The 26,572-nt window shown below is 38.7% G+C and overlaps 2 protein-coding genes and 1 pseudogene across 2 annotated transcripts; 1 reads left to right on the top strand and 2 right to left on the bottom strand.

Moving 5' to 3' along the window:
- Positions 1-7,868: 7,868 nt before the first annotated feature.
- LOC148738166 (uncharacterized) lies at positions 7,869-13,981 on the bottom strand. Its single transcript, XM_088750149.1, has 2 exons — positions 9,317-13,981; positions 7,869-9,024 (listed from the first exon to the last, which is right to left on the bottom strand). The coding sequence occupies exons 1-2, from the start codon at positions 13,889-13,891 to the stop codon at positions 9,013-9,015; spliced, it is 4,587 nt and encodes a 1,528-aa protein (XP_088606275.1). The 5' UTR covers positions 13,892-13,981; the 3' UTR covers positions 7,869-9,012.
- A 3,943-nt stretch (positions 13,982-17,924) lies between these two features.
- LOC148738165 (uncharacterized) lies at positions 17,925-19,297 on the bottom strand (annotated as a pseudogene).
- Positions 19,298-19,462: 165 nt separating this feature from the next.
- LOC148738164 (uncharacterized) lies at positions 19,463-20,892 on the top strand. Its single transcript, XM_088751104.1, has one exon. It carries the CDS (start codon positions 19,758-19,760, stop codon positions 20,769-20,771), a length of 1,014 nt encoding a protein of 337 aa, XP_088607230.1. The 5' UTR covers positions 19,463-19,757; the 3' UTR covers positions 20,772-20,892.
- Positions 20,893-26,572: the final 5,680 nt, after the last annotated feature.

Genomic DNA, 26,572 nt, shown 5'->3' with positions numbered 1-26,572 from the left:
AGTAATATTTTTCTTTGTGATAAAGTCGGTCTACAACAATTAAAAGACTCTATAGATGAAGATGATAGATATGACTATTTCGAATTTATGTGTCGTTATGACCTTGTCTCCAAAAACAGTATTTCCAAACATACACATTACTGATCCCGACAAAATGACCCACACTGCATTAGAACATAGCTAGCAGAGCCGCGCAATCAAATTCAGTATACGTAAGCGTGCTAAAAATCCCGATAGTGCACGCTGATAGCGTGAGCAGGTCGCTGCGCCAGAATTTCTTTTTTTCGCGCGAGTGGCCACTGTTAGCGCGGAGAAAAATAACATATTTCGCGAAATAATGGCTTCAAACAGAGACTCGGCCCACTTGTCCCAAAACGAAGAAAATTTTCTGACCTTTTCCCTTGGGCTAAAGTTTTTAAATGAGGCAGAAAAAGAGAAAAACAACGGGAAAGGAGACTCGGCATCAGCGCCGTCACGATTCGCTTCACTTGATTTTGTTCCCCGTATATGGATGGATAACTCGTTTATTAAAAAGAAACACCTCGCAATCCGAAGACTGAATTACGTGTATAATATACAAGAAACAAAATTCATGGTTAAAATAATTTGAAAATCTTAATAATAAAAATATACAAATATAATAAAAACGTTCCACTTAGGATAATCGTGTGTTAAGAAACTATACATACTTAAACATATATATTCACATCCTTAGGCTATGGCTAACAACAAAAGATTTTTGCGTCGGGTTTGATGCACAATTCCACCGGCTATGTTCTAAAACAATTGGTCCATGCTTTTAGCTGTGCACTATCGAGTTATGGAGCACGTGGGAAGTTTGGAGAGCACTCAAGAAGCTAGAGTTTCCCTCGGCTATTGCCTCTGGCAACTCATTCTTACGCTTCTTTCGTGCTCTCCAAACTTCCGACGTGCTCCATAACTCGATCATGGTGCATACTAAAGCATGAACCAATTGTTAAATGGCGTTAACTCCTCATGCTCAAAGGGGATAACTTGCTAAAGAAACTGTTGTGCTGTGTCGGTGTGAGTAACAAGGTTATTTGGTTTTATCAACTGAGTTGATGATGTGAGATGGCCTCGGAGTCCGTAAAGAGTTGAAAAGCTGACGTTTCGATCATTGATAGTTAGCCCTTCGTCATTTGCTCTAACGAAGGGCTAACGCTCGAAACGTCAGCTTTTAAACTGTTTAAGGAGGCCACTTTGCATTACCATCTCAATTGATAAAACCAAATTATTTTCCTTACCGTGCAGTTAGTCATAATGTGTATGATTACAGAGTGACAACGATAATATTCTCTTTAGTTTCATACTCCTTTTCTGATCGTTTCTCGTCTCGTTTGTCAATCATAACAATACACAGTTCGTGAACTTCCTGTATGTTTGTTGCCTGTCGACCGCTGTGTTAGACAAAGTATGCAGAGTTTCTAAACGCAAAAAAAGCGCTGTCTTAAGATGCCACCAAGTGTGATTTATCATCTGCCTAAGGAATGCTGGGGGTTAATTAAATCGAAGAGCAGACACTTTGTAGTGAAAAAAAATAAAAGTACAAACTGTTCTTTGTGTATGACACAAAGGAAATTATTTTCGCGAGAGAAAAGAAACGTCTCACAGATTTTCAAAAGGTTTCTCCGAAAAAGGTAGTGAACAAACCTTTCTTCCTCCCGTCTGTAAGAACTTCAAGTGTACTACACGTTGATAGTATTTGGTGATCTGTGGAAAGCTATCCACCTTTTAAGAGTAAATGTCAGTAAAAATTAGAGAAATCGCCGACACAGCTCAAAATTCAATTTCGCCCATACTTTGTCCATTGGTAGGCTTTAGTCCCATACATATGACAGCAATGCCTGTTTGTTAAAATTCTCGCTTGTATAGGAGAAATCTACTTAAAACGGTTTACAATATTTTCTTCAACAAAACCTTTGAAATTGTCATAATTCGTGGCGCTGTCGAGTCAGTTCATCGTGAGTTTTAAATTAGTTTCACACTAATCCTATTCGTCTGATGCTTCTGCAATTGATTGGCAGCACAACCAACTCATAACCTTTCCTTAAAAATAAAATATGTTTTTTTTTTTTTTCAAGTGTACCTACAGCTGCTCTGAAATAGATTCGTTGGTACTTCAAACAAACGTGCCAAAAATGCCCGCGGTACGCAATGAAATCGACCAGGAAATCTGCTGAGCCAGGTTCAAGGATAGCTTCAACTTTCTACCGTTTTATTTCCCTGGAATCTTTTGTATCTGTATAACAAGACATTCCTGAAGTAAGCCAATTTTCAATATCCGCCATTTTGAAGTAATTAACACTTCACATGGTTGCAATGAAAAGTTTCCAATGTAAAGCTCCTCTAAATTGTTAAGCGAAGCAAAATAGATGGAATAATTTAAATATGCATCAGAGCAAAATGTAGAGGTACACTTAACAGAAATGCGTCGAGAAACGTTTACAAAATCTACTGTGACTCTCCCCTTGACCTCGTCTTTACGTGTTTGGCTCGTCATGACATGTTAGTTTGTTTTGTGCTAAATTCTGCTTTCTCCTTTTCACAAGCGACCTTTGCTAAGTAAGTCGGCTTCATTTTGGTGACGTTTCCTATCAGAACACTTTTCGGTGTTGCACTGGTAGACGTAAAAACACCTTATACATTGCAACAATCGAGGACCGTTCAACGCGGTTCGATCACTTGTCTGATCTGTCACGCAATTGAGTAACAGGCATCATCGAAGCCGTGACTGCACTCTTTTTAATGTTGGGAGAAGTAATTTTTAAAAGACCCACATATTAATTGCGTGCAAAGAATGAGCCCAAGTTTTTTTAAACATAGTGACATTCTAAAGTTGAATTTTATAGTCCCAAAGATTTGCTTTTTGCTTGACCTGCTCAGGAAAGGCTACCTATCTCTCGACAAGCAACAAGAATATCACGTAATGATCAACATATTGCCAATTATTCATAGACGTGGACACGTAGTTAGGATTTTTGGCAGTTTGAATTTGAACAAAAAGAAATCACCATAAAGCAACTTCGTTTCCATCTAAACCCATTTATTTTCTTACTTTTACAGTGTACCATAAAAGCCCACACTTTAGCGTCAATTCCACCGCGTCTTTTCCATTTTTCGACCATCCTTAGAGGCGTGGCTCCTGATCTGGCATTAGTGAGGTCACGTAATATTATAAACTGGAAATAAATTATAGCTCTTATAGAGAGAATTAATTACTTGATACTATTAGCGTTTGAATAAAATTCAAATGTTTGATATGCTTAAACTAATAACGTTTGAATAGCTTATATAAACCAGCCAAATTCGTTTTGATTCTATATAAAACAAAAAGTAAATAGAATAACAAAGAAAAATTGACTGCCAACAATTGTATTTTGTACGGATGATGATTTTCCGTGTCCTCGCCAGTGAAATACACTTCATCCTTGTTCCAACTTCTCATCTGCGAGATCCGAACACGGGTGAAAGTGGACACGGCCGGCTACAAAACTCTGTCCAAACCGTTCAACCATTGCGCGTAGGGGTAATTGCCCCTTTGGGGCACAAAATTCTATCAACACAAACAGAAATGTAAATAAATAGACTCTTCTCGTCAAGCGTCATGGCTTGCACTGGTTTTCAGTACTTTCCAGTACCTAAAGTTTGAATACTGTTTGAATAAGTTTCAATACTGCTGTCCTTTTATCAGTTGATATTAACGTATATTATGGTGTAAACGATATTCACTCCTTGGTGGTCGTTTACTGACAGTAGATTACTATGCAATACGGTAACCCAAAAACACCCTTAGTGTAAGATAGATTAGATTCTCACGGAGACATTTTCATCAACAAAATTAAAGCTACTCTTCAACATAAAATAAGGAAGAGATATTATGGAAGTATTATTTAGCAGATCGCCTTAATTCTTTTTTGGCATACGCCCAAATAATTTTTTCAGAACCTCACTTATTTGTTCGTTTGGAATTTCATAAAAGATTGCTATAATAACCCTTGCCATGACAAGAACATGGCCATCATTTGTTCTACAGTGTCTGGGAAATTTTGTAACACTATTGACGCTTGAACAGGCAAAGCGTGTTACTACGAAAACATCAGAGAGTACTCCTTGCTAAAATAACCTCAATTTCCGTGTCACATCCAATAATCAAACAACAAACATATGAAATACATATATATGAACTGCGGTTATGAAACGTATATGTGCACGATCCTTCGCAGTAAAGCACTATTTAAGCAATAGTGAAAATCAGACCTGAAAAAAATTCAGGCCTGTACGGGATTCGAACCACTGACCTCTGCGTTACTAGTGTATTACATAAACCCGTAGATGATAAATCAAACAACTTTGTTGTTTGATTTATCATCTACGGGTTTATGTCGAATTAATATGATGGCCTGCTCCCAGTTGGCTTGTTAGCTCAATTGGTAGAGCGCTGCACTAGTATCGCAGAGGTCAGTGGTTCGAATCCCGTACAGGCCTGAATTTTTTTCAGGTCTGATTTTCACTATTGCTTAAATAGTGCTTTACTGCGAAGGATCGTGCACATATACGTTTCATAACCGCAGTTCATATATATGTATTTCATATGTTTGTTGTTTGATTTATCATCTACGGGTTTATGTCGAATTAATTTGATGGACTGCTCCCAGTTGGCTTGTTAGCTCAATTGGTAGAGCGCTGCACTAGTATCGCAGAGGTCAGTGGTTCGAATCCCGTACAGGCCTGAATTTTTTTCAGGTCTGATTTTCACTATTGCTTAAATAGTGCTTTACTGCGAAGGATCGTGCACATATACATCCAATAATCTTCAACTGTTTTTTTATGGCATGTAATATTCCTGTTGCAAGATACGAGGGGGAGTCCCTGACGAGATTGATTCTCCCATCTTGGATCAGGTCCACATTCTCTCGACCATCAATAAAAACGTAAAAGCGATGCTTGAGAAAGGTTTTTTGTTTCAATGACGCAATCTTATAAGACAATTTTCTGAAAAGTTCGCAGAGAAAATTGAATTTGACAACTCCAAAATTCACACTTCACAGTGTCACGCAACCAGACGAAAAGAACTGTTACTGGAGTAGGATACGTACGATTACGTTCAGATAAACCTTGCAGACATAACTAAATGAATAAAACTTGGACATATCCTGCTTTTTAAAATATTAATAAGGTTTAAATCAGCGAACTTCCTCATGCCAGTGATACTGATCTTTGGACAAGCGTAAGTAAGTAAGTAAGTTTATTTAGTCACGTTGAACACAAAAGAGCTTACGACAAAGCTCGTAAGAACGTGCACGTGCTGAATACCAAATAATATGTTATAACATATCATAAAATGAATGAAAATCGTAAACTTTACAATATATGATTTATGACCCATCGCTTCCAACCCGAAAATGCGCAGTAAGAAATCCCCAACTACTATAACTACTATGATGTATAATTCATCATTAATTAACCGTCACTTCGAACCCGATTTATAAATAGAATATGTAATACTGAAGAAATCCCCAACTACTATTACTATTATAATGTTCAATTAAATATCGGTAGCTGTCATCAAACATGCGTGCCGACGGTCTGCCGACGGATACATTATAGACACAGGTTGTTTCACACGCTACATAGTTTAAATTATTTATTATTTGATCAGTGTTTGGCATGGAAAAGCCGCAGTTTTCGTAGATTGTACATTCTGAAAAGTAAAACTACTAACTTAAATGCCCAGAAAGTAGATTTGCAACCGAAACCGAAGGTATCAACAAAACGCAACTTTTTGGTACAGTAGTCACCAAATATCTTGTGTAAACAAACTGACAACAAGTAAAAATCTGCCAGAGTTTACCACCAATTTGATTAATTTTCTAGATAAGAAACAAAAACCAAGTCTTATCTTAAGTTACCTTATCATGTTTTAGCTTCAAATGTACTTTTCGACATGTGATCAATTGTTTCTTGATGGCCAAGTTAGTTGAAACTTCATTATGGCGGCTGCAGCAAATCTCGAAAATAAGCAAACTTCAAACAAGGGTTACTGCAAAACAAAAGTTTATCCCAAAAAATTGAAAGTATATCTGAAAACGTCTATCCTTAAACTGTATCTGCAACATAGTTATTGGGTTCTTCTTTGCGTACTAACAAGCGTTTTTGGCAGTTGTTTTAGGGTACCATAGAGCTATTGAAAAACAGCCGCAGGGTGTCATCGAGAAAAAAATTCATAAAATATTTATAACGAGAACATAACTGCTTTTCATGTCATCAATGAATTATTCAAGGCCCTAACTATAATGTTAATGTATAGAAAAATTCACAGGTAGTTTTCGACCTACGCTGGCAAGCCATGAACATGACAGAATCTCGATATTTCGATATCGAAATTTGGCTCGATCCTCACTCGACCGTTTTTATTTAATTACTCTCAAAATAAAAAAAGATTAGAAAAAACTAACCCTGTTTTGGTTGTTTTGGTACAAGGGTCTATCAATATAGAAAGTATGAGCGAAATCGATTTTTTGGCTGTTTCCGTGATTTTGATGATCATATTTACTGACTGTGCCTCTTTTAAGACAGTGTCTCAGTTAAAACTGGTACCCAAGCCTTTGATCCACGTCCACCGACAGTTTGTAAGTGATAACATCCTGTGGCCAGGCTCTCATTATCAGCACTGAAGGACAAGTGTTTCTCGGAGGATTTGAGACGAGTCAGGAAAAGGTTTGCCACAGGTTTGGCACTAATCAGTGCTAGACTTCCCGGCAAACATCTCGCCGGCTTACGTTGCTGTAGTCCTAATTCTTTCTTACGGCCGAAGTTACGCTCTTGCTAAGCGCTAACTTGAAGTGGGCCTGCTCCCAGGTCAAGGTAATAATGTCATTTTCGGTCAGGTTCACTGTCGTTTAAAAGCAAAGGAAACTCAGCGATGCTCGCTTTTACTTCGGTTGATATCTCAAATGATCATGATTTACAGCTGCTTTGAATCTTTTTATCTTTCTACGGTCAGTTTCACTTGACATCTCTGCTTCAGCATAGCAGGAATGTGCAGTGCCTGTGTTCTCCTCACACCTGTCTGTTCCAGATTCATTCTTTCTCCAAGAATTTTTGGTTTTTGTTCCCCGGCCCTCAAAAATAAACACTCCCAAACTCGAATTGGAAGCGTCATCTTCTAAAACCATTTTAAATTTCAAATTCCACATATCCCCTACATCTTCTTTAGTTCAGTTTTCTTTCGCATTCTGTCTTTAGCTCAGTTTGGATCTTAGGCTTTGAAATCATTTTAATAGACGAGGAACCGCAAATACTTTTCTTAGTGTGTCTTTCCCTGGGCTACCCCGTTGCGGAGGACGCTTTCCAGAAAGAGATTATTACACCACATCCTGCCGTTAAAAAATATTACTTTTCTCGCCTTTTGGGTCCAATCAAAATTTCAACGAATTATGCTAAAACTTCATTTCTATCATGTAACGCGCAAACTAAGCACGTCACTCGACATCCTAAGGAAAGGGTGCCGAGGAAACTTCTGTAGCGGTTATAAAATCAGAAAATATCGAAGTTTATCTCTCAGTCAATAAAACAATTCAAAATTTTTGGGCAAAGGTTCTTATCGAATGTGCCCCACAGGTTATGAGACATTTCTTAACTTTTTTATTTTCATTTCTTCGACTTACCCCTCCCTTCAAACAAAATTCGAAACTTACGGCTTGTCCAATTTTTTCAAATATTTTTGTAGTAGGTAGGTAAACAACCCAATAGGAGTGACTATTTTCATCATTTGCCTCCAACTTCCTTGCAACTTCTGAGTTTCTTTACTTGTAGATTCCTATTATACACAATTTGAACCTGGCCAGTAAAGCAAAAGTTACAACTTTTATTAATTCTCATTTGCTACTGTGCGATTAGTTTTAACAGCATACTTAAATTTTGTCGAATCATTTCTGGGATTTTCCGGGGTTAAAGTATCTTCAAAACCGAAAGACTAAACAATCCTCCATATTGAAAAACCTTTTAAACAGCCTGAGGAAGACCAGTAAAAATGATCGAAACGTCGGTTTTGAAGATATTTTAACCTCGGAAAATCCCAGAGACGATTGGAAAAAAAATTTTAGTTTTTACAAAGATGAGAGGTGAAAGTTTCAGAAATACGATCACTTAAATTTTATCTTATTGTTTGTACAAAAATAACAGGCGTTCATATTCAAGGGCAAAGGAAAAATCTGCTAAATCCATCGTAATACTAATGTTAAATAATGGCCACAAACGTTAGAATCTGTCATTTTAAGTCCAAAATTAAAGAGAAAAATACAATGTTTCTGCGACACAAAATAACATCGATCACTTATAACTAGGCAAAACTCTTCTAAAAGTTTATCACACAATTTCCATTCGACTGAAACTAAAATAATCGAGCAATCGGAAAACTGAATATTCTCCAAATTCTATGGAAACTCTCTCGACATGCATATGGCTTTGATAGCTTTTTAACAACTACAAGGTAAAAGCCGACTAACAAAAACTCCTTTAAAAAGTAGAAAACGTTTGCGAGACGTTTTAACTCTAACGTAGATGTAGTACCCGAAATCTTGTTTGTAGGTATCACCTTCATTCTTCTCATATTGAAAAAGCAATTTGTTATACAGTTAGTCATGATAATTTGAAGTCGTCACATTAAAAAACGCGTTAAAATTAGTTTGAGCAATATATCAAAGATTAAAAAAAGAAACAATCCAAAGTCCTTTTCCTTTTGAGTGTCCAAAGTTCTTTTAAGCTCGTAAGAGCAGTTCACGCAAGAGAAAATAAACTTTTGAGTAAATGAAAATCCTTCACGACTCTTTCCAAATTTAGCTATGCTTGTTTCAGGTTCTCTCTGATTTGAAAAGAAGACTCTTTACAAAATATTTCATTGGTGCTGTGCTGGTTTCCTTTCCAAATGTAAACGTTTGTAGGAAGCCGTTAATTTTGCGTTTCGTTCCCTTTCTGATGCAGTCCCAATGCTTACTGCTTTAACTGAGAAAAGAAAGAATCCAAAATTTAGAGAGGAACGCTGAGTTGTCTTTAAGTTTATTCTTTGGCTTTACAACGTGAAACGATACAATGCACAACGGGATTTTTTATAAAGGGTATCATCTTAAATGTGTCAACTTTGAATTGCATCGCAATCGATCGAGCAAAAAGAGAAATTCCTAACACGATTAAAAGCAAAATAACAAGATAGATATCGATACTCCCGGATAAAGCTATAACTTTGATTTAAAGTCACTTGTAATTTATAAAAAAAAGCTATAAACATAGTATTTACCTGGTTAAGCATCTGAATTTCCTCGAAATCCAGGCTGACGTCATCACCAACGAGTGTAAATGGTGCCCAGTACTTGACCTCCTTGAAGTTCTTAGTTTCTCTCATACACTTCATGGCCTGATTGAGAGCTTCACTTGCCTTCTTGCCCTGAACGAGTGCATCATAGAAGAAACTCATGAACTCCAGAGTTCCCTCGCCGTCAATCGCCCACAAAGTTACCACAACAGATCTAGCGCCGGCACCCAAAAATGCTCGCGCGATGCCGACCACACCCTCAGCCATAACCTCCCCACGACCGCTGTAACAACAACTTAGTACAACCAGTCGTGCCCGTAGCCCAGCTTCTAGAACATCTTCCACCGTCATTAGATAGTCTTTCTCTTGAGGCTGAGCGTCTTCTCTTACCGTGTTTGGTGCCAGGATAATTTCTCCAGTTTCCATTTTACCGTGCGCTGCAATGTGTACTAACGCCACCGATGACAGGCGTTTTAAAACTTCATGTTTTGTTGCCATTCCTCCAGTGAGGGGGGAGATATTTAGCATGCGTCCGATCATCTCCACTTCTTTCCTTGCTCCCGGAAGTTGCACCAACGGTTTTTTCTGGTAGATGATATCTTTGAAACATGGATCGCCAACAAGCAATGCACCACTCTTCACGTGAAAATCAGATGGGCAATCATTTATTTGTTGTAAGGTTGTCAGGGACGGAAGCAAACGAATTCTGAAAGAATCACTCAGATATGTTGACGTCGAATCCTCCAATGCTGCATAAGGTACGAGGAAAAAAGGTCCCTCTGGAAGAAATGTAAGCTCGTTGCCATTGATCAGACCAGCAATAGGAGATATAATGATGTCATGCAGCTTCTGTAGAGCACTTGATTGAGAGCTTCTCACATCAATTCGAACCATATCGTTCCCCACTTCCCCCTCTTTTGGCGCATCAGGTGAAGGATCTCTACATGTAAGAGAACCTCTTTTTCCCATATCCTTAAGGGCAGCTTTGTTGAGTTGCTGGATGAAAAATTCCAATTCATCCTCATACTTATAATTGTTCACGTGTACCTTTCTCATATGGATATTATGTTTACTAAGGAAAACCCAGAAGTAAAGGTAAGGTCCACTAATAGCTATAAAAACTGTGCTAGGTGGAACGAAACTCAGAGAAAGGCACGAATGGGTGCTCCTTGAAGAATAAGACTGCTGATATTTTGTATTCATGAGATCTCTTAAAGCTTGGGCACGTCCATTTTCTGCGGCAAGAAGAGCCTTTACAACTTCACCTTGATTTAGATTTATACGCCACAAACCTTTGTATGCCGCACAGTGCTGATCACGATAACAAATCTTCCACTGATCTTTGAATTGGAGACTAGCCCTGATGTCATCATACACCTCTACACTAGATTTAAAGCAGTGAGAAGCCATCGTAAAATTTCCTTGACACTCAAAACTTCTTCCCAGTGAACAGAGTGAGCATGCCTCTGCAGCCCTGTCTCCTACTTCTTTAGCAATTTCTAGGTGACATCGGAAACACTCGATTGCTTTCATAAACTTTTTTTGACGGAGATGAATACTTCCGAGATTGCCATAACTTCTTCCCTCTCCGTCCTTGTCTCCCACTTCTTTAGCAATTGCTAGATCACGTTGATGGTAGTCGATTGCTGTTTTGAACTGTCCTACGCTACCATAAGCTATGCCAAGATTGCCATAACTTCTTCCCTCTCCGGCCTTGTCTCCCACTTCTTTAGCAATTTCTAGATGACGTTGATGGTAGTCTATTGCTGTTTTGAACTGTCCTACGCTACAGTAAGCTATGCCGAGATTGCCATAACTTCTTCCCTCTCCGGCCTTGTCTCCCACTTCTTTAGCAATTTCTAGATGACGTCGATGGTAGTCGATTGCTGTTTTGAACCGTCCTAGACCTTGATAAGCGTTGCCGAGATTGCCATAACTTCCTCCCTCTCCGGCCTTGTCTCCCACTTCTTTAGCAATTTCTAGATGACGTTGATGGTAGTCGATTGCTGTTTTGAACTGTCCTAGGCGGTTATATGCTTTGCCGAGATTTCCGTAGCTCTCTCCCTCTCCGGTCTTGGTACCCACTTCTTTGGAAATTTCTAGATGACGTTGATGGTAGTCGATTGCTTTTTTGAACTGTCCTAGACCTTGATAAGCGTTGCCGAGATTGCCATAGCTTCCTCCCTCTCCGGCCTTGTCTCCCACTTCTTTAGCAATCTCTAGATGACGTTGATGGTAGTCGATTGCTGTTTTGAACTGTCCTAGACCTTGATAAGTGTTGCCGAGATTGCCATAACTTCCTCCCTCTCCGGCCTTGTCTCCCACTTCTTTAGCAATTTCTAGATGACGTTGATGGTAGTCGATTGCTGTTTTGAACTGTCCTAGGCGGTTATATGCTTTGCCGAGATTTCCGTAGCTCTCTCCCTCTCCGGTCTTAGTACCAACTTCTTTGGAAATTTCTAGATGACGTTGATGGTAGTCGATTGCTTTTTTGAACTGTCCTAGACCTTGATAAGTGTTGCCGAGATTGCCATAACTTCCTCCCTCTCCGGCCTTGTCTCCCACTTCTTTAGTAATTTGTAGATGACGTTGATGGTAGTCGATTGCTGTTTTGAACTGTCCTAGGCGGTTATATGCTTTGCCGAGATTTCCGTAGCTCTCTCCCTCTCCGGTCTTGGTACCCACTTCTTTGGAAATTTCTAGATGACGTTGATGGTAGTCGATTGCTGTTTTGAACTGTCCTAGGCCGTGATATGCTTTGCCGAGATCTCCGTAACTCTCTCCCTCTCCGGTCTTGGTACCCACTTCTTTGGCAATTTGTAGATGACGTTGATGGTAGCCGATTGCCTTTCTGAACTGTCCTAGGCAGTGATATGCTTTGCCGAGATTTCCATAACTCTCTCCCTCTCCATTCTTGGCACCCGCTTGTCTGGTAATTTCTAGATTACGTTGATAGTACCCGAGTGCTGTTTTGAAGTGTCCTAGACTACAATAAGTATTGCCGAGATGGTTATAACTCCTTCCCGCTCCAGCCTTGTCTCTCACTTCTATAGCAATTTCTAATTCACGTTGATGGTACTCGAGTGCTGTTCTGAGCCGTCCGAGGCTACAAAAAGTGGTGCCGAGATTGCCATAACTGACTCTTATTCCGGCTTTGTCTTCTACTTCTTTGGAAATTTCTAGCTGACTTCTATGGTGCTTTATCGCTGTTTTGAATTGTCCCAGACCATGATAACTTTTGCCGAGATTGCCGTAGCTGATTCCTTCACTGACCTTATCTCCCATATCTTTGGAAATATCTAGATGACGTTCGTGGCATTCGATTGCTGTTTTAAAATCTCCCATGCTATGATAAGTTTTGCCGAGATTGCCATAGCTCGTTCCCTCTCCGGCCTTATCTCTCATATTTTGGGAAATTTGTATAGCATATTGGTGGCGCTCGATTGCTTCTTTGAACCGTCCTAGACTATGATAAACGTTGCCTATATTGCCATGGCTGGCTACTTCTCCAGCCTTGTCCCCCACCTGTTCGGCAATTGCTCGATGACGTTGGTAATACTCGATTGCTGTTTTAAACTGTCCCATACCATAATAAGTACAACCAATATTTCCATAGCAAATTCCCGTGCCAAGCCAGTCTCCAAATTCTTCAGCAATTTTAAAATGATGTTGATGATATTCGATCGCTGTTTTGAGCTCTCCTTGACCATGATAAGCACAGCCGATGCTTCCATAACTGATGCCCTCTCTAGCCCTATCTCCTACTTCTTTGGCAATTTCTAAATGACGCTGATGGTTACTGAGTGCTGTTTTAAACTCTCCTAGACTATGATAAGCGTTGCCTAGATTACCATAGCTGACTCCTGCTCCAGCTTTGTCTCCAACTTCTTGGGAGATTTTTAGATGACTATGATGGTATTTAATTGCTGTTTTGAATAGCCCTAAACCTTGACAGGCGCAGCCAATATTGCCATAGCTAATTCCCTCTCCGGCCTTGTCTCCCACTTCATCGGCAATTTGAAGATGACGTCGATGGCAATCGATTGCTGTTTGAAACTTTCCAAGACCACGATAAGCCTTGCCGAGTCTGCAATAAGCGATTCCTTCTCCAACCTTATCTCCTACCTCTTTGGAAATTTCTAGATGGATTTGATGGTACTCGATTGCTAATTTGAACTCTCCTAGACCATGATAGGCGCAGCCGAGATTGCCATAACTGATTGCCTCACCGGCGGCGTCTCCCACTTCTTTGGCGATCGCTAGATGATGTTGATGGTGCTCGATTGCTGTTTTGAACCGTCCTAAACCACGATAAGCCCTGCCGAGATTGCAGTAACATCTTCCTTCATCGATCTTTTCCCCCATTTTTTGGGCAATTTCTAGAGCACGTAGATGGTACTGTATGGCTATTTTGTACCTTCTAACGCCATGGTAAATGTTGCCTAGATTGCAATAGGTTTTTCCCTGATTATTCGTATCACCCACCTTCTTAGCATTTTCTAGACAACGTTGGTGGTACTCGATTACTGTCTTGAATTGTCTCTCGGCGTTTCCGTCCATTTCTCTATCAATGTTAAGGTGCTGTAATGCTGTCTACAATCTTGAACTGTGGCTAGGGTGCAAAGACACTCGACTTCTTTATTAGATGCATCCAATCTAGAATTAGATTCGATTTGTGAAGAAGCCATAAGTTTGCTAATCTTGTTCATCTTTAAACATCTTAAGAATTCATAACTAATGAGTGGATGTGTGCAAATTTAAGGGAGACGTGTCTTTAAAAACACGATTATGGTAAAATAGCTGCAGGTTTTCCGTCGTACTGAATACATAATAGTCGTATTTAATATCCGATAATGCTTCGTAGAGTACAAATAACGCCCAAAACGGGTACAAATATCTCGCAGTATTTGTACTGCAGAGAATCGGTTACACATTCGCCCGCACTGAAGTAACAATTTGGTGTGTTGGATAACACATTCCTCATTAGATTTTTTGTTGTGTAGTATCACTGAGTATTTTTAATCATTGTTTGTATTTTGACTCGCCTTACGGACTCGTCAAAAATACGGCACAACTCGTTAAGAAGACTTATCGATACTACACAACAAAACGTTTAATAAGATTTTATCCAACGATGAAGTCACTTCAGATATGGATTGCGACCTTTCGAATGCATCTGACTGCACGTCTAATTCAGGTGATAAGGTCGACTCTGCACACATTTGCTTATAAAATGTTCTGTTCAGTTATGATTGTTTGGAATTCGAAAGCTGTGAGTGGTGTTTTTCGCCATTTCATAAACACTTATGCGAGTTCCTTCTCTCACCAGCCCTGTTTTTATATTTCTGCCGGGTCAACGGCATCTTTTGACTGCACTTTGTTTTATCGTAGCACAGAGCCTGACTTGAAACAGTGTGAACAGTTTCCTTTTTGCAAAAGGTAGCGGAACTGACAAGGTGTTAGCGACATGTAAGTAGGTAGGCTAAAGTAATTATCCAGTTTCTGTTGAGTTGCTTGTAAAACTGCATCCATCGATGCGCTGTGGCCGAAAGATGCCGTTGACCCGGCTAACCAGGATGGCGTCGTTTTCAAGATTCCCTGTGGGTATGGCAAAGGCTACATCAGCGAGACTGGCAGAACTATGCAAGGATAAGGAGCATGGCTGGAATATCCAATTATCAATGACATAGACCTCCGCCATCTAGAATACGCCCACAACACCAAACACTGCCCGCTCTGGAACAAAGTGAAGTTGATTGATTGCGATCCCCAATTTTTACACACGTAGGAAGAGAGAGGCAAACATTAATAGTAGAATAGAAATCTTAGAAGAACGGATTCCGAAGAGCAGGGAAGAAGAGCGGACCGCTGAGGAGAGCTTTCTTCCTAATGTGGCTATCAAAGCTATGGAACTCCAACGGATCACAACTGAGCAGAGTGGTTTATAAAGTGACACGAGGTCGGGATCCACATTCGAAGAGACTTTATCGTGAGATAAACGACTATTCATTTTATCGCAAATAATAAGAATCTTTTGTGGAACTTTAAATGTCATTTTTGAGTGAGTATCTTTTCAAAATGTGCTATTTTAACATAAGTCCTATTTGAGTGCTCGGAGCTTTAGTGAGTGTTTTATATTAATGTTTAAAAGTCCTCCAAGCGCAATTATGTGTCTAGCTTTGGGAGCCACGTTAATGGTTCGAGAGACATGAATGAGAGACCATCAGTTCAAATAGTGTGAATGAGAAATCATGTTCCTTTCCGTAAGGCAAACTTTTATGGAGTAATCGAGATAGTTCTTTGAGAATATTTCAGAATGTTATAACTTCTTAGTGGTGTGTCAGGGAACAATGGTCGCATTGCTTTGTGTATCACCTTTGAAAAATTTATCAAAGGATAAGGTCAATCCCATAAAAAACCAGCTCCTCCCTTTTCTTTATTCAAGCAAAGCTTGAAAGAAGCACTAGCTCCTGAATAGCGGGAAAAATCAGTCGTACAAGGTTCTTAAAACCGTCAGTAGTATAGTGAATGAGGATATCAGACCATTTTACAAAAAAGCATACAATATGCTTCCTATTCGCTGAATAAAGTTTTTGATGAGTCAATAAAAAATTTCAAATTTCTTGATAAAAGCTATGGGAAAATTTTAAAATGCTTCCAGTTCGATGATTAATGATGTTTCTGTTTTTAATGAGTCAACAAAAAAATCACCAAATTTCAAAAATATGTTGACTCATTAAAAATTCCAAGAATTCCAAAAATGCTGACTAATCAAAAATTCAAAACTGTTTCAAACTGGTTCAAACCGAATTTTATAAATATCTCACCAAATTTATAATAAATCAATTAAATAGCTTGTAAATCCTTGAGAGGAACCCAACTGTTAATATCATCATAATCTTTCCATTTAACTAAAGCTCGTTTTTTCTTATAATCTCTCTTTATTACTTTATCGATTTTGAATATTTCTTGTTTAGCCTTCAATAATTCAGGCTCATAGAAACTGCCTTTGATTTCTTCATTGTTTAAATCTCGTAATCGATAGGTAATTGGATTTTTGTATTGTATTTTGCCAATAATGAATATCTCTTCTGTCTAATTTGGAGTATAGCCTTAATCAAACATAGGCCTTTTATATTTTGATATACGAACCTTATCACCAATTTTGTATTTTGGTTTTTATTTTGATGTATTGATGTCACCATACAGACTGAAATAGACTATTCCTTCATTCCTTTATTAGATGCTTCAGTAGGTGTCATTTTTTTTAATTATGTTTGGTATTATTATACTGACTCAGTATTTTTGGTAAAATGTTAAGATATTGGGTATTTCCTTGGATAGTAAACTGTTTCCACATCTTGTTTTCGATTGTACGATTCCAACCTCCAACAACAGACTATTCCTCTTCATTTTCCGTTGAATATAATTTAACATTGTTTTTATTCAACAATTCTTCAACTTGCTTATTGTAGAATTCTTTACCTTTGTCAGTCCATAAGAACTCTGTTGTTTTCTCTCTTTTAAAATGGTTTTAAAAGCTTGGCTTATAGATTGACCCTTTTTGTCTTTCAAAGGTTCAATCCAACCATATTTACTGAATACCTCAATGACCTGAATACACCTGAATACATCAATGACCTGAATATATCAATGACCCCTAAACAGATCTCAACAACTACCCGCTCCATACAAACGACTCATTCACGACATAAACATCTCAAACGACCGAAAAAGAACGACCTAACTTTACCGACAGATCGAAACAGACCAATCACGACCGACTTACGTCACTTGAGTCTTACAGCCAATAACATCACGGCAAAACCAACCGATCATTTCACACGAACTGGAACAAGAACATTCTACTGACAACAATCATTCACTTGACTCTGATGATGACTTCCGCACAGGTTGTCGAAACGTCAGTCACTACCACCGACAACAGTCCTTCTCAGGACTACACTCACCCGCACGATCAGACTACACCCTACACCTTCCCATGTTACCCCCGGGTTCAAACCATTTACTGCATTACATCAATGACCATAAAACGTTGATTTCAAATAACTGTGTCATATATGAAATATGTTATACAATTTAAACTGTAGGAAATATATAATTTAAAAAATCATTAAAATGAATGTCTTTTAATTAAACTATTTAGATAATCAATAATTCATTTCCTATTTGGTTTATGATCACTTCTTTATCATACAGAACAACAGCATTAACTCTGTAAGCACTACTAGCAGCTGCTTGAGCATTCAGTTTATTTCTAAAAATAAGCTTTTTAGGGTTGTTTGTGACTTTCTCACTTTGGTTAGCAAGATCGAAATAACTGATTCCGGAAAAAAGTATGAAAATTACTTGGATTAAGCTGTGTTCCTGAATTATAATCATTCTGCCGCACTGTGTATTTCATTAAATCATCAAATGTTCTCATTTTAGATTCAGTATCACATTCAATTTCTGGATAAAATGTAGTTGAACCATATTCTAAACGAGAATTTCAAAGATAAGCCTCACTTAGTAGTGTTAAAGTGAATTGTAATTGTATTGGAAGTAATATACGATCTTCAAGCTCTTCATCAGCAGGGATTTGCTAAAGCAAAGGCATAGAAAAAACCAGGAAAGATTTATTACTCGACGTTTCGGGGTCATCGTGACTCCATTATCAAGAGACTAGTTTAAAAACATGCAAATAAGGAAAGGTACAAGAATAGCATAAATTAGACTGAACGGCTTAAATAAAGACCTTGGCGCGGATGGAATCCGTTTGCACGTTCAGTGTTGGCTTACGCATGCGAATATACAACATTTCATTAACAAGGCAATCAAATTTGCCGTTACATTTCGTGATGACGTTGAATTGCTCGATCAAGCGTTCAGGCATTTCACTATTGTGCTGGAGGTGGTAGTGTTTGTAGATAGAAGATGATTTCCTTGTGTGCCCTTCTACGCGCTCGTGTAAGTGACCACGAGTATAGCCCACATACCCTGCATCACACAGGTTACATTTAAATTCATAAACGACACATTGTTGGTTAACAATAGGGGGCTTAATTTCGTGTTGCTTAAGCTGTTGATCGAGCTTAGGGCTAACGAACACTGGTTGGACAGTCACGCTTAACTTCGAGCTTAGACTGTTCAGTTGTTGTTTAACATGATTAGCTGACGACTGGTCCTTGAAGGGTAACACTAATCTCACAATCTCCGATGGTACGTCTGGTGATGGACAGGGTTCTGCAGATGAAATCCTTCTCTCAACGAACCGCTTGATTGTAGTTTCAACCATTGGCTTTGGGTATTTCAAGTTATGAAAAACCCCTCTAAGGCGGTCACATTCCTCGGAGAAGAAAGACCAGTTAGAAGATAATCGATAAGCGCGATCCACCATGGTGTTAACTAGGCTGCGCTTGTACTTAACGTCAACATGACTCTGGAAATGCAGAAGGAGACCCGTGTTGGTTCTTTTGATGTAGACCTTACTCTCAATCTTTGGTGCACGGTTAAGCAGTTCAGTTCCTAGAAAGGGAAGGGATCCTTCCCGTTCGACTTCCATGGTAAACTGGAGGGAGGGATGGGTAGAGTTAAGGGTGTCTAGAAACTGGCCAGCGGTCACCCTATCAGGCATTACGGTCAGGGTGTCATCGACGTACCTCCGGTAATAGCGCGGAAGTTGACCGTGTCGTTCGAGGTTTTCCTCAATCGAGCACATGAAGACGTTAGCCAGCAACGGTCCAAGGGGAGAACCCATAGCGACTCCATCTGTCTGCTCATATAAAGCACCGTCAAACTGGAAAAGCTGGTTTTTCGTAGCTGCTCGGAGGAGGTCGATTAGGTCCGCTTTAGAGATGTTCAAGCTGTGCGTCTCGTTGAACCAATCCTGGGCAAAGGCTTTTTCAGCTAAGATCTGTATTGTTTCCTCCAATGGTACATTTGTAAACAATGAGATGACGTCATAGGAAACTAAAATTTCGTCGTTCCTGATCTCGAAGCCTCGTACTTCATCAGCAAAGCGGAATGTGTCTGTCACTGTATATTGGTTGCACGACAGGGGTTTCAATTTGTCGTCAAGCCATTTCGCTAGCGAGTAATTGTGCTTGACGACAAATTGAAACCCCTGTCGTGCAACCAATATACAGTGACAGACACATTCCGCTTTGCTGATGAAGTACGAGGCTTCGAGATCAGGAACGACGAAATTTTAGTTTCCTATGACGTCATCTCATTGTTTACAAATGTACCATTGGAGGAAACAATACAGATCTTAGCTGAAAAAGCCTTTGCCCAGGATTGGTTCAACGAGACGCACAGCTTGAACATCTCTAAAGCGGACCTAATCGACCTCCTCCGAGCAGCTACGAAAAACCAGCTTTTCCAGTTTGACGGTGCTTTATATGAGCAGACAGATGGAGTCGCTATGGGTTCTCCCCTTGGACCGTTGCTGGCTAACGTCTTCATGTGCTCGATTGAGGAAAACCTCGAACGACACGGTCAACTTCCGCGCTATTACCGGAGGTACGTCGATGACACCCTGACCGTAATGCCTGATAGGGTGACCGCTGGCCAGTTTCTAGACACCCTTAACTCTACCCATCCCTCCCTCCAGTTTACCATGGAAGTCGAACGGGAAGGATCCCTTCCCTTTCTAGGAACTGAACTGCTTAACCGTGCACCAAAGATTGAGAGTAAGGTCTACATCAAAAGAACCAACACGGGTCTCCTTCTGCATTTCCAGAGTCATGTTGACGTTAAGTACAAGCGCAGCCTAGTTAACACCATGGTGGATCGCGCTTATCGATTATCTTCTAACTGGTCTTTCTTCTCCGAGGAATGTGACCGCCTTAGAGGGGCTTTTCATAACTTGAAATACCCAAAGCCAATGGTTGAAACTACAATCAAGCGGTTCGTTGAGAGAAGGATTTCATCTGCAGAACCCTGTCCATCACCAGACGTACCATCGGAGACTGTGAGATTAGTGTTACCCTTCAAGGACCAGTCGTCAGCTAATCATGTTAAACAACAACTGAACAGTCTAAGCTCGAAGTTAAGCGTGACTGTCCAACCAGTGTTCGTTAGCCCTAAGCTCGATCAACAGCTTAAGCAACACGAAATTAAGCCCCCTATTGTTAACCAACAATGTGTCGTTTATGAATTTAAATGTAACCTGTGTGATGCAGGGTATGTGGGCTATACTCGTGGTCACTTACACGAGCGCGTAGAAGGGCACACTAGGAAATCATCTTCTATCTACAAACACTACCACCTCCAGCACAATAGTGAAATGCCTGAACGCTTGATCGAGCAATTCAACGTCATCACGAAATGTAACGGCAAATTTGATTGCCTTGTTAATGAAATGTTGTATATTCGCATGCGTAAGCCAACACTGAACGTGCAAACGGATTCCATCCGCGCCAAGGTCTTTATTTAAGCCGTTCAGTCTAATTTATGCTATTCTTGTACCTTTCCTTATTTGCATGTTTTTAAACTAGTCTCTTGATAATGGAGTCACGATGACCCCGAAACGTCGAGTAATAAATCTTTCCTGGTTTTTTCAAGCTCTTCGAAAAATTAATAACGGTTTAGAGGAATTTTTACGTTCACATTATTGTTTCCAGTTGTCAACAATCGTCGAGCTTCAAATCCCATCTTTTGATTTGCATTGGCTATTCTACGGTGTGTATCAAGGTACCATAAACTATTTTTAGCAACACTTCTTGAGTAATCATCACTGTATTCAAGCAAATTCTTCAAATTTGTAACTTTGCGAAGATTATTAGTATCGTAAACGATTTTACCTCCACGTTTAATGATCATCTGCTGAATGGATGAATGAGAACCATTTATTACTGTTGCACGATCTGCTCCACAAACAGTACCATCTAGCTTTTGAGGTTGGAATCGGACCTCAAAATAAGCATTATACCAGTCGAAAAAACTACTTCGCTCGTTGATACTAAATTTATAACCAACTTTAGCATGTGATTGACCATTGATCTGAATGCCATTATATTTATAAGTTAGATTATTTTACGTCCAAAACCACTACCACTTATTAAACGATTTAGAATCATATCAATTGAATCTTCTTGTTTTTTACTTTTTGGAATTCTTTTTTTTATTGGTGTTACTACAGGAATTTTTTCTGTCACAACCTTTGGCATCTCTTGTATAGCTACTTTTTTGTCTGAGGTGCTTGTGGTGTAGTTTTCGTTTCATGTAATTTTTTTATTATATAATCACTTGATTTTTGTGGAACACATTTTCCAAAACGTTCTCCAGCATGTGAGACATCAGCAGGAAGAGCTTTCTTTAGCAAATGGTTGTGCGACATTTTTAAATACAGCTGATGCAACAGCTTTTATTGGTTTGAACAATTTATAAATCATTATACCAGTTTCTTTGTGTTTATAGACAAAACGACCCAATTTTGGATAATAAATCTTTTTTACCTCAATAGATCTCATTATATTAATCAGTTACATTAATTTAGTTTATTGGTTTTAAAAGCAATGAAAAAGCTCTGTCTTGTCCATTCAAATCAACAATTCTTCGTTTTCCATCTGTGATATAGATTCTAATACCTGAAATTTTTTTTGTCGACTGGACTATAAGTGACCCTTTGTCGTTCAAGAGTGAAACTGTAGGATGTTTTAAGTACACTTGTACTAAAGCTGTAGATTATGTCTGTTTTTTGACCATCTACCATGCTCTAATCAATAAGATCACAATGAACCTTTAGAAGATCATTGTCTTGTGATAAGTTGGGACGTTTTGGACCAACATGAGTTCTAGAACTTAGAACAACTTTTTCAAAACCAATAAGCTCATTAAAATTACTATCTTTAAGATCACGCTTATAATTATTGGCTAGTGTTATTTCCACTCTAAAAATTGTATCATCAAATTCTAATGTTATGGGATGAGTGTTATTAACTTTCGTTTGAGATTTAATGTAATCATTGAAATTGGTATAATTCCATACACCAGCTGGTAAAGTGATTTCAGTGAAAGTTGAACCGTTATCTTTATTATATTTAAGCTTCTAGTTATTTAGTGAACTGTTAACATTAAATGATGTGAAACTCATGTTTATGATTCTGTTAAAGCCAATAACATAAACACGATTGTCTATGAGAGTTATAATTTGGACATATCAACAAAGTTGAAATGGTAAATTGGCCACCGTAATGATTACAAAAGCTGACGTTTCGAGCGTCAGCCCTTCGTCGGAGCGAATAGAGGAATTGTGGGTTGTGTGTGCTTTTAAAGGCAGAAAATGGAGCTACGTTATTGGTGGGTGCATGGCAACGAGAAAAACATGAATAAATTAGTGGAATGAAAAGCGTTCATTGATCCCTGTGGGATTTAGACTGCCGGTTTGAAAGATGAGCTTTTGTTCAAGATTTTTACGGCTTTCCGTGCCACCTAAGTGCAAGGAAAGACCGCAGATTGCCATATGTTGCTTAGAATGATTGGGTAAATTAAAATGTCTAGCGACTGGTTTCGATGTGTCCTTGTCATTCCTTTCCACGTCTCGAAGGTGTTCTCGGAATCGGTCACCTAGTCTTCTGCCTGTTTCGCCGATGTAGATCTTTTTGCAATAAGTGCAAGTTATGCAATAGATTACATTAGCGGAGGTGCACGTGAAGTGATCGGTGATCTTAATGGATCGTTTAGGTCCCGATATTTTATCAGTGTTGTGAATGAAAGGACACGTTTTGCATCGTGCACGAGCGCATTTAAAAGTGCCTGGTTGCTCATTAGTCTGAAAATAAGGGCGGCTCAGTCGTTATTTGGCGCACCGACCTCTACGAAAAAGAAGCTTTGCGGCAACTTTCTGACACCTCTTTTTATCAAAAGATCGACAAAGACCTCACTGCCAGCAATCAAAACTCCGTCAAGAATACGATCAACCAACTCATAACTAAACAAGAATTGCCGGCCACGGCAAAGAATCTCATTATAACCACTCCTAGAACTTCTCGTATTTACTTTTTACCTAAAATTCACAAACCTAACAACCCGGGTCGGCCCATTGTCTCGGCTTGCAGTTGCCCTACCGAACTTATCTCCAGCTATTTAGACAAAATTATGGCTCCCATCGTCAAAACTTTACCATCATATATTAAAGACAGCCAACACGCTCTTCAAATTTTTCAAGACTTTAATTTCCTCGGCCAAAAAAAACTCCTTTTCACCATGGACATTACGTCTCTTTACACTGTCATTCCTAATGGCGAAGGCCTTCTGGCCCTTAAACATTTTTTTGATCAACGTACTGTTAAGGAACCTAAATCTGAAACATTACTACGCTTAGCCGAACTAGTGCTCACACTCAATTGTTTTTCATTCGGAAACAACTTCTTCAAACAAACCAACGGTGTAGCCATGGGCACCAAAATGGGACCTAGCTATGCGAATCTTTTTGTGGGTTTTGTCGAACACCAATTTTTCAGCCAATACAACGGGTCCAAACCTGAACTCTACGGTCGCTACATCGACGATTGTATCGGCGCTACCTCCTCTACCAGAGAGGAGCTCACTCAATTCATAACTGCAGTCAATTCTTTTCACCCGGCTTTGAAATATACTTGGGAAATTTCTGACAATTCTTTATCCTTCTTAGACGTCAAAGTTTCAATTGAAGGTAACGGTTTATGCACTAGTGTGTATTACAAACCTACAGACTCGCATAATTACTTGTTATATTCGTCTTCTCATCCATCTCACGTTAAGAATTCCATTCCTTTTTCTCAGTTTCTAAGACTTCGTCGTTTATGTAGTAATGACTCTGATTTTCACCACAAATCAGAGTCAATGTGCCAGTTCTTCGATGAACGTGGTTACCCTGTTTCCGTCGTTCAAGCGGGTTACCACCGCGCTCAACTTATTGATCGACATTCAGCACTACAAACGTCGCATAAGGAAGATTCCGACCGCATTCCATTCACTCTCACGTTTCACCCTCACAACCACTCACTTAAATCCATCATTCTTAAAAACTTCAAATTACTGCAAAACGATCCAGAGACAGGCACTATCTTTTCGCAGCCTCCGCTCATTTCATTCAAACGCAACAAAAACTTAGGCAATTTTTTGGTCAGAGGTTCTTTTCAGACTAATGAGCAACCAGGCACTTTTAAATGCGCTCGTGCACGATGCAAAACGTGTCCTTTCATTCACAACACTGATAAAATATCGGGACCTAAACGATCCATTAAGATCACCGATCACTTCACGTGCACCTCCGCTAATGTAATCTATTGCATAACTTGCACTTATTGCAAAAAGATCTACATCGGCGAAACAGGCAGAAGACTAGGTGACCGATTCCGAGAACACCTTCGAGACGTGGAAAGGAATGACAAGGACACATCGAAACCAGTCGCTAGACATTTTAATTTACCCAATCATTCTAAGCAACATATGGCAATCTGCGGTCTTTCCTTGCACTCAGGTGGCACGGAAAGCCGTAAAAATCTTGAACAAAAGCTCATCTTTCAAACCGGCAGTCTAAATCCCACAGGGATCAATGAACGCTTTTCATTCCACTAATTTATTCATGTTTTTCTCGTTGCCATGCACCCACCAATAACGTAGCTCCATTTTCTGCCTTTAAAAGCACAAACAACCCACAATTCCTCTATTCGCTCCGACGAAGGGCTAACGCTCGAAACGTCAGCTTTTGTAATCATTACGGTGGCCAATTTACCATTTCAACTTTGTTGATATATCCAAATTATTTCGTTACTCCCACCGACGCAGCCCCAAACAGTTTCTTTCGAAACTATCAGCCTTTATTTATTTGTACTATGAGAGTTATAGGTTGAATAGAATGAGTTGTAAAATCTGCTGGCTTTCCATATTCGTTTTTTTAAGAGATTAAAACAATTTCTCTTTCCATTATATATTATAAATATATTATATTTTGAAATAATTCTTTACAATTTTGTTGTATTGGTTTTTATTGATAATTGACATCCCCAGAAGAGTATCAAGAATGGCTTGACCTGTGTTTCTCATATCTATACTTGTATTGCCAGCTGTCATTTCACCAATGATAAGTTCAAGTTTGTTCAAAAGATGTTTGGGATCGTTAAAAAACACAACTTTGCCTCCTTTTTGTTTTCTTTTTAAACATTGTCCAATCATTGTATTCATTCTTGTTTTGTAATGTTTTATATACTGATTTAATACTTGTCTTGCATCATCAATTTCTTTGTTTCTTAATTGTCTTTCTGCTGAAGATTTGTTCCCTTTTTTAAAATTCAAGGTTACTTGTAAATTAAAACATTTTAGTTCATTTCTTCTCGTCTCAGCAACTTTCATCGTCTTTCTAATAAAATTTTTGATCTTTTTAGATTCATTATTTCTTGATTAAGAACCTTGTCAACCTTTTCGTAATCTAGAAGTCATAATTTATTTAGAATCTGGTTATTCAAATCCTCTTCATTTATTTCATAATCTGGAACTTCATCTTCATCATATTCAGGAGGTAATTGATCAGGTTGTTCTTTAAAGTATTGTGGATCAACATAAAATTCTTTATCACTAAAAAACATGTCCTCATAACTTGGTGGTTTTGGTGCAATTTGTTTTTCATCTTGTGGTAATACTGGTTCATCAAAAAGATCGCCAAGGTTCATATCTGGTGCGTCATCCTTAGCTTGAATACCATAATCAGGAACTTGACCTTTTTTCATTTGTCGTTTTCTAATTGGCGGCGTATTTGTATTACTGTCAATAGCTTCATCTAATTTGCTCGTTATTGGTTCAAACATTTCTGAATATGTTTTTTGACTTACCTTTCTGCTGATATCATTTTTCTTGATTTCATTACGAACATCATTGATTTGATTCCCAAGATTGGTTTTACTTTTTACTAATTTCTTCCATTTTTCAAGGCTCATATACAATATTATTACATAAAACTACTAGTTTAACTAATAGTTCAACTAAAAAAATTATCTATTAATATATTATAATGAGAATAACTAACTATGATATTAAAGAGGATAATTCTAGTGATTTCAAACAGTTATATAAATTTATCCCGGATAGATGTTTTGGTGTTCTAATTTGTGGTCCTAGTGGTTCTGGCAAGACAAGTTTACTTCTTGAAATGATATATAACCTTTTATATTTTGATAAAATATTTCTTTACGCAAAAAACCTTGAACAAAATAAGTATCAACATTTAATGAGGACATTTGTGCCAATTTCAAAAGG

The sequence above is a fragment of the Stylophora pistillata genome, chromosome 2 (genome assembly GCF_964205215.1).
Source record: "Stylophora pistillata chromosome 2, jaStyPist1.2, whole genome shotgun sequence".
NCBI lineage: Eukaryota > Metazoa > Cnidaria > Anthozoa > Scleractinia > Pocilloporidae > Stylophora > Stylophora pistillata.
Note: the sequence above shows the minus strand (reverse complement) of the source record. Positions and strands in the feature narration are given on the sequence as shown.

Coding starts and splice junctions, on each gene's coding strand:
- LOC148738166 (XM_088750149.1), bottom strand. CDS start 13,891: ATGGACGGAAACGCCGAGAGACAATTCAAGACAGTAATCGAGTACCAC.
- LOC148738164 (XM_088751104.1), top strand. CDS start 19,758: ATGGGTTCTCCCCTTGGACCGTTGCTGGCTAACGTCTTCATGTGCTCG.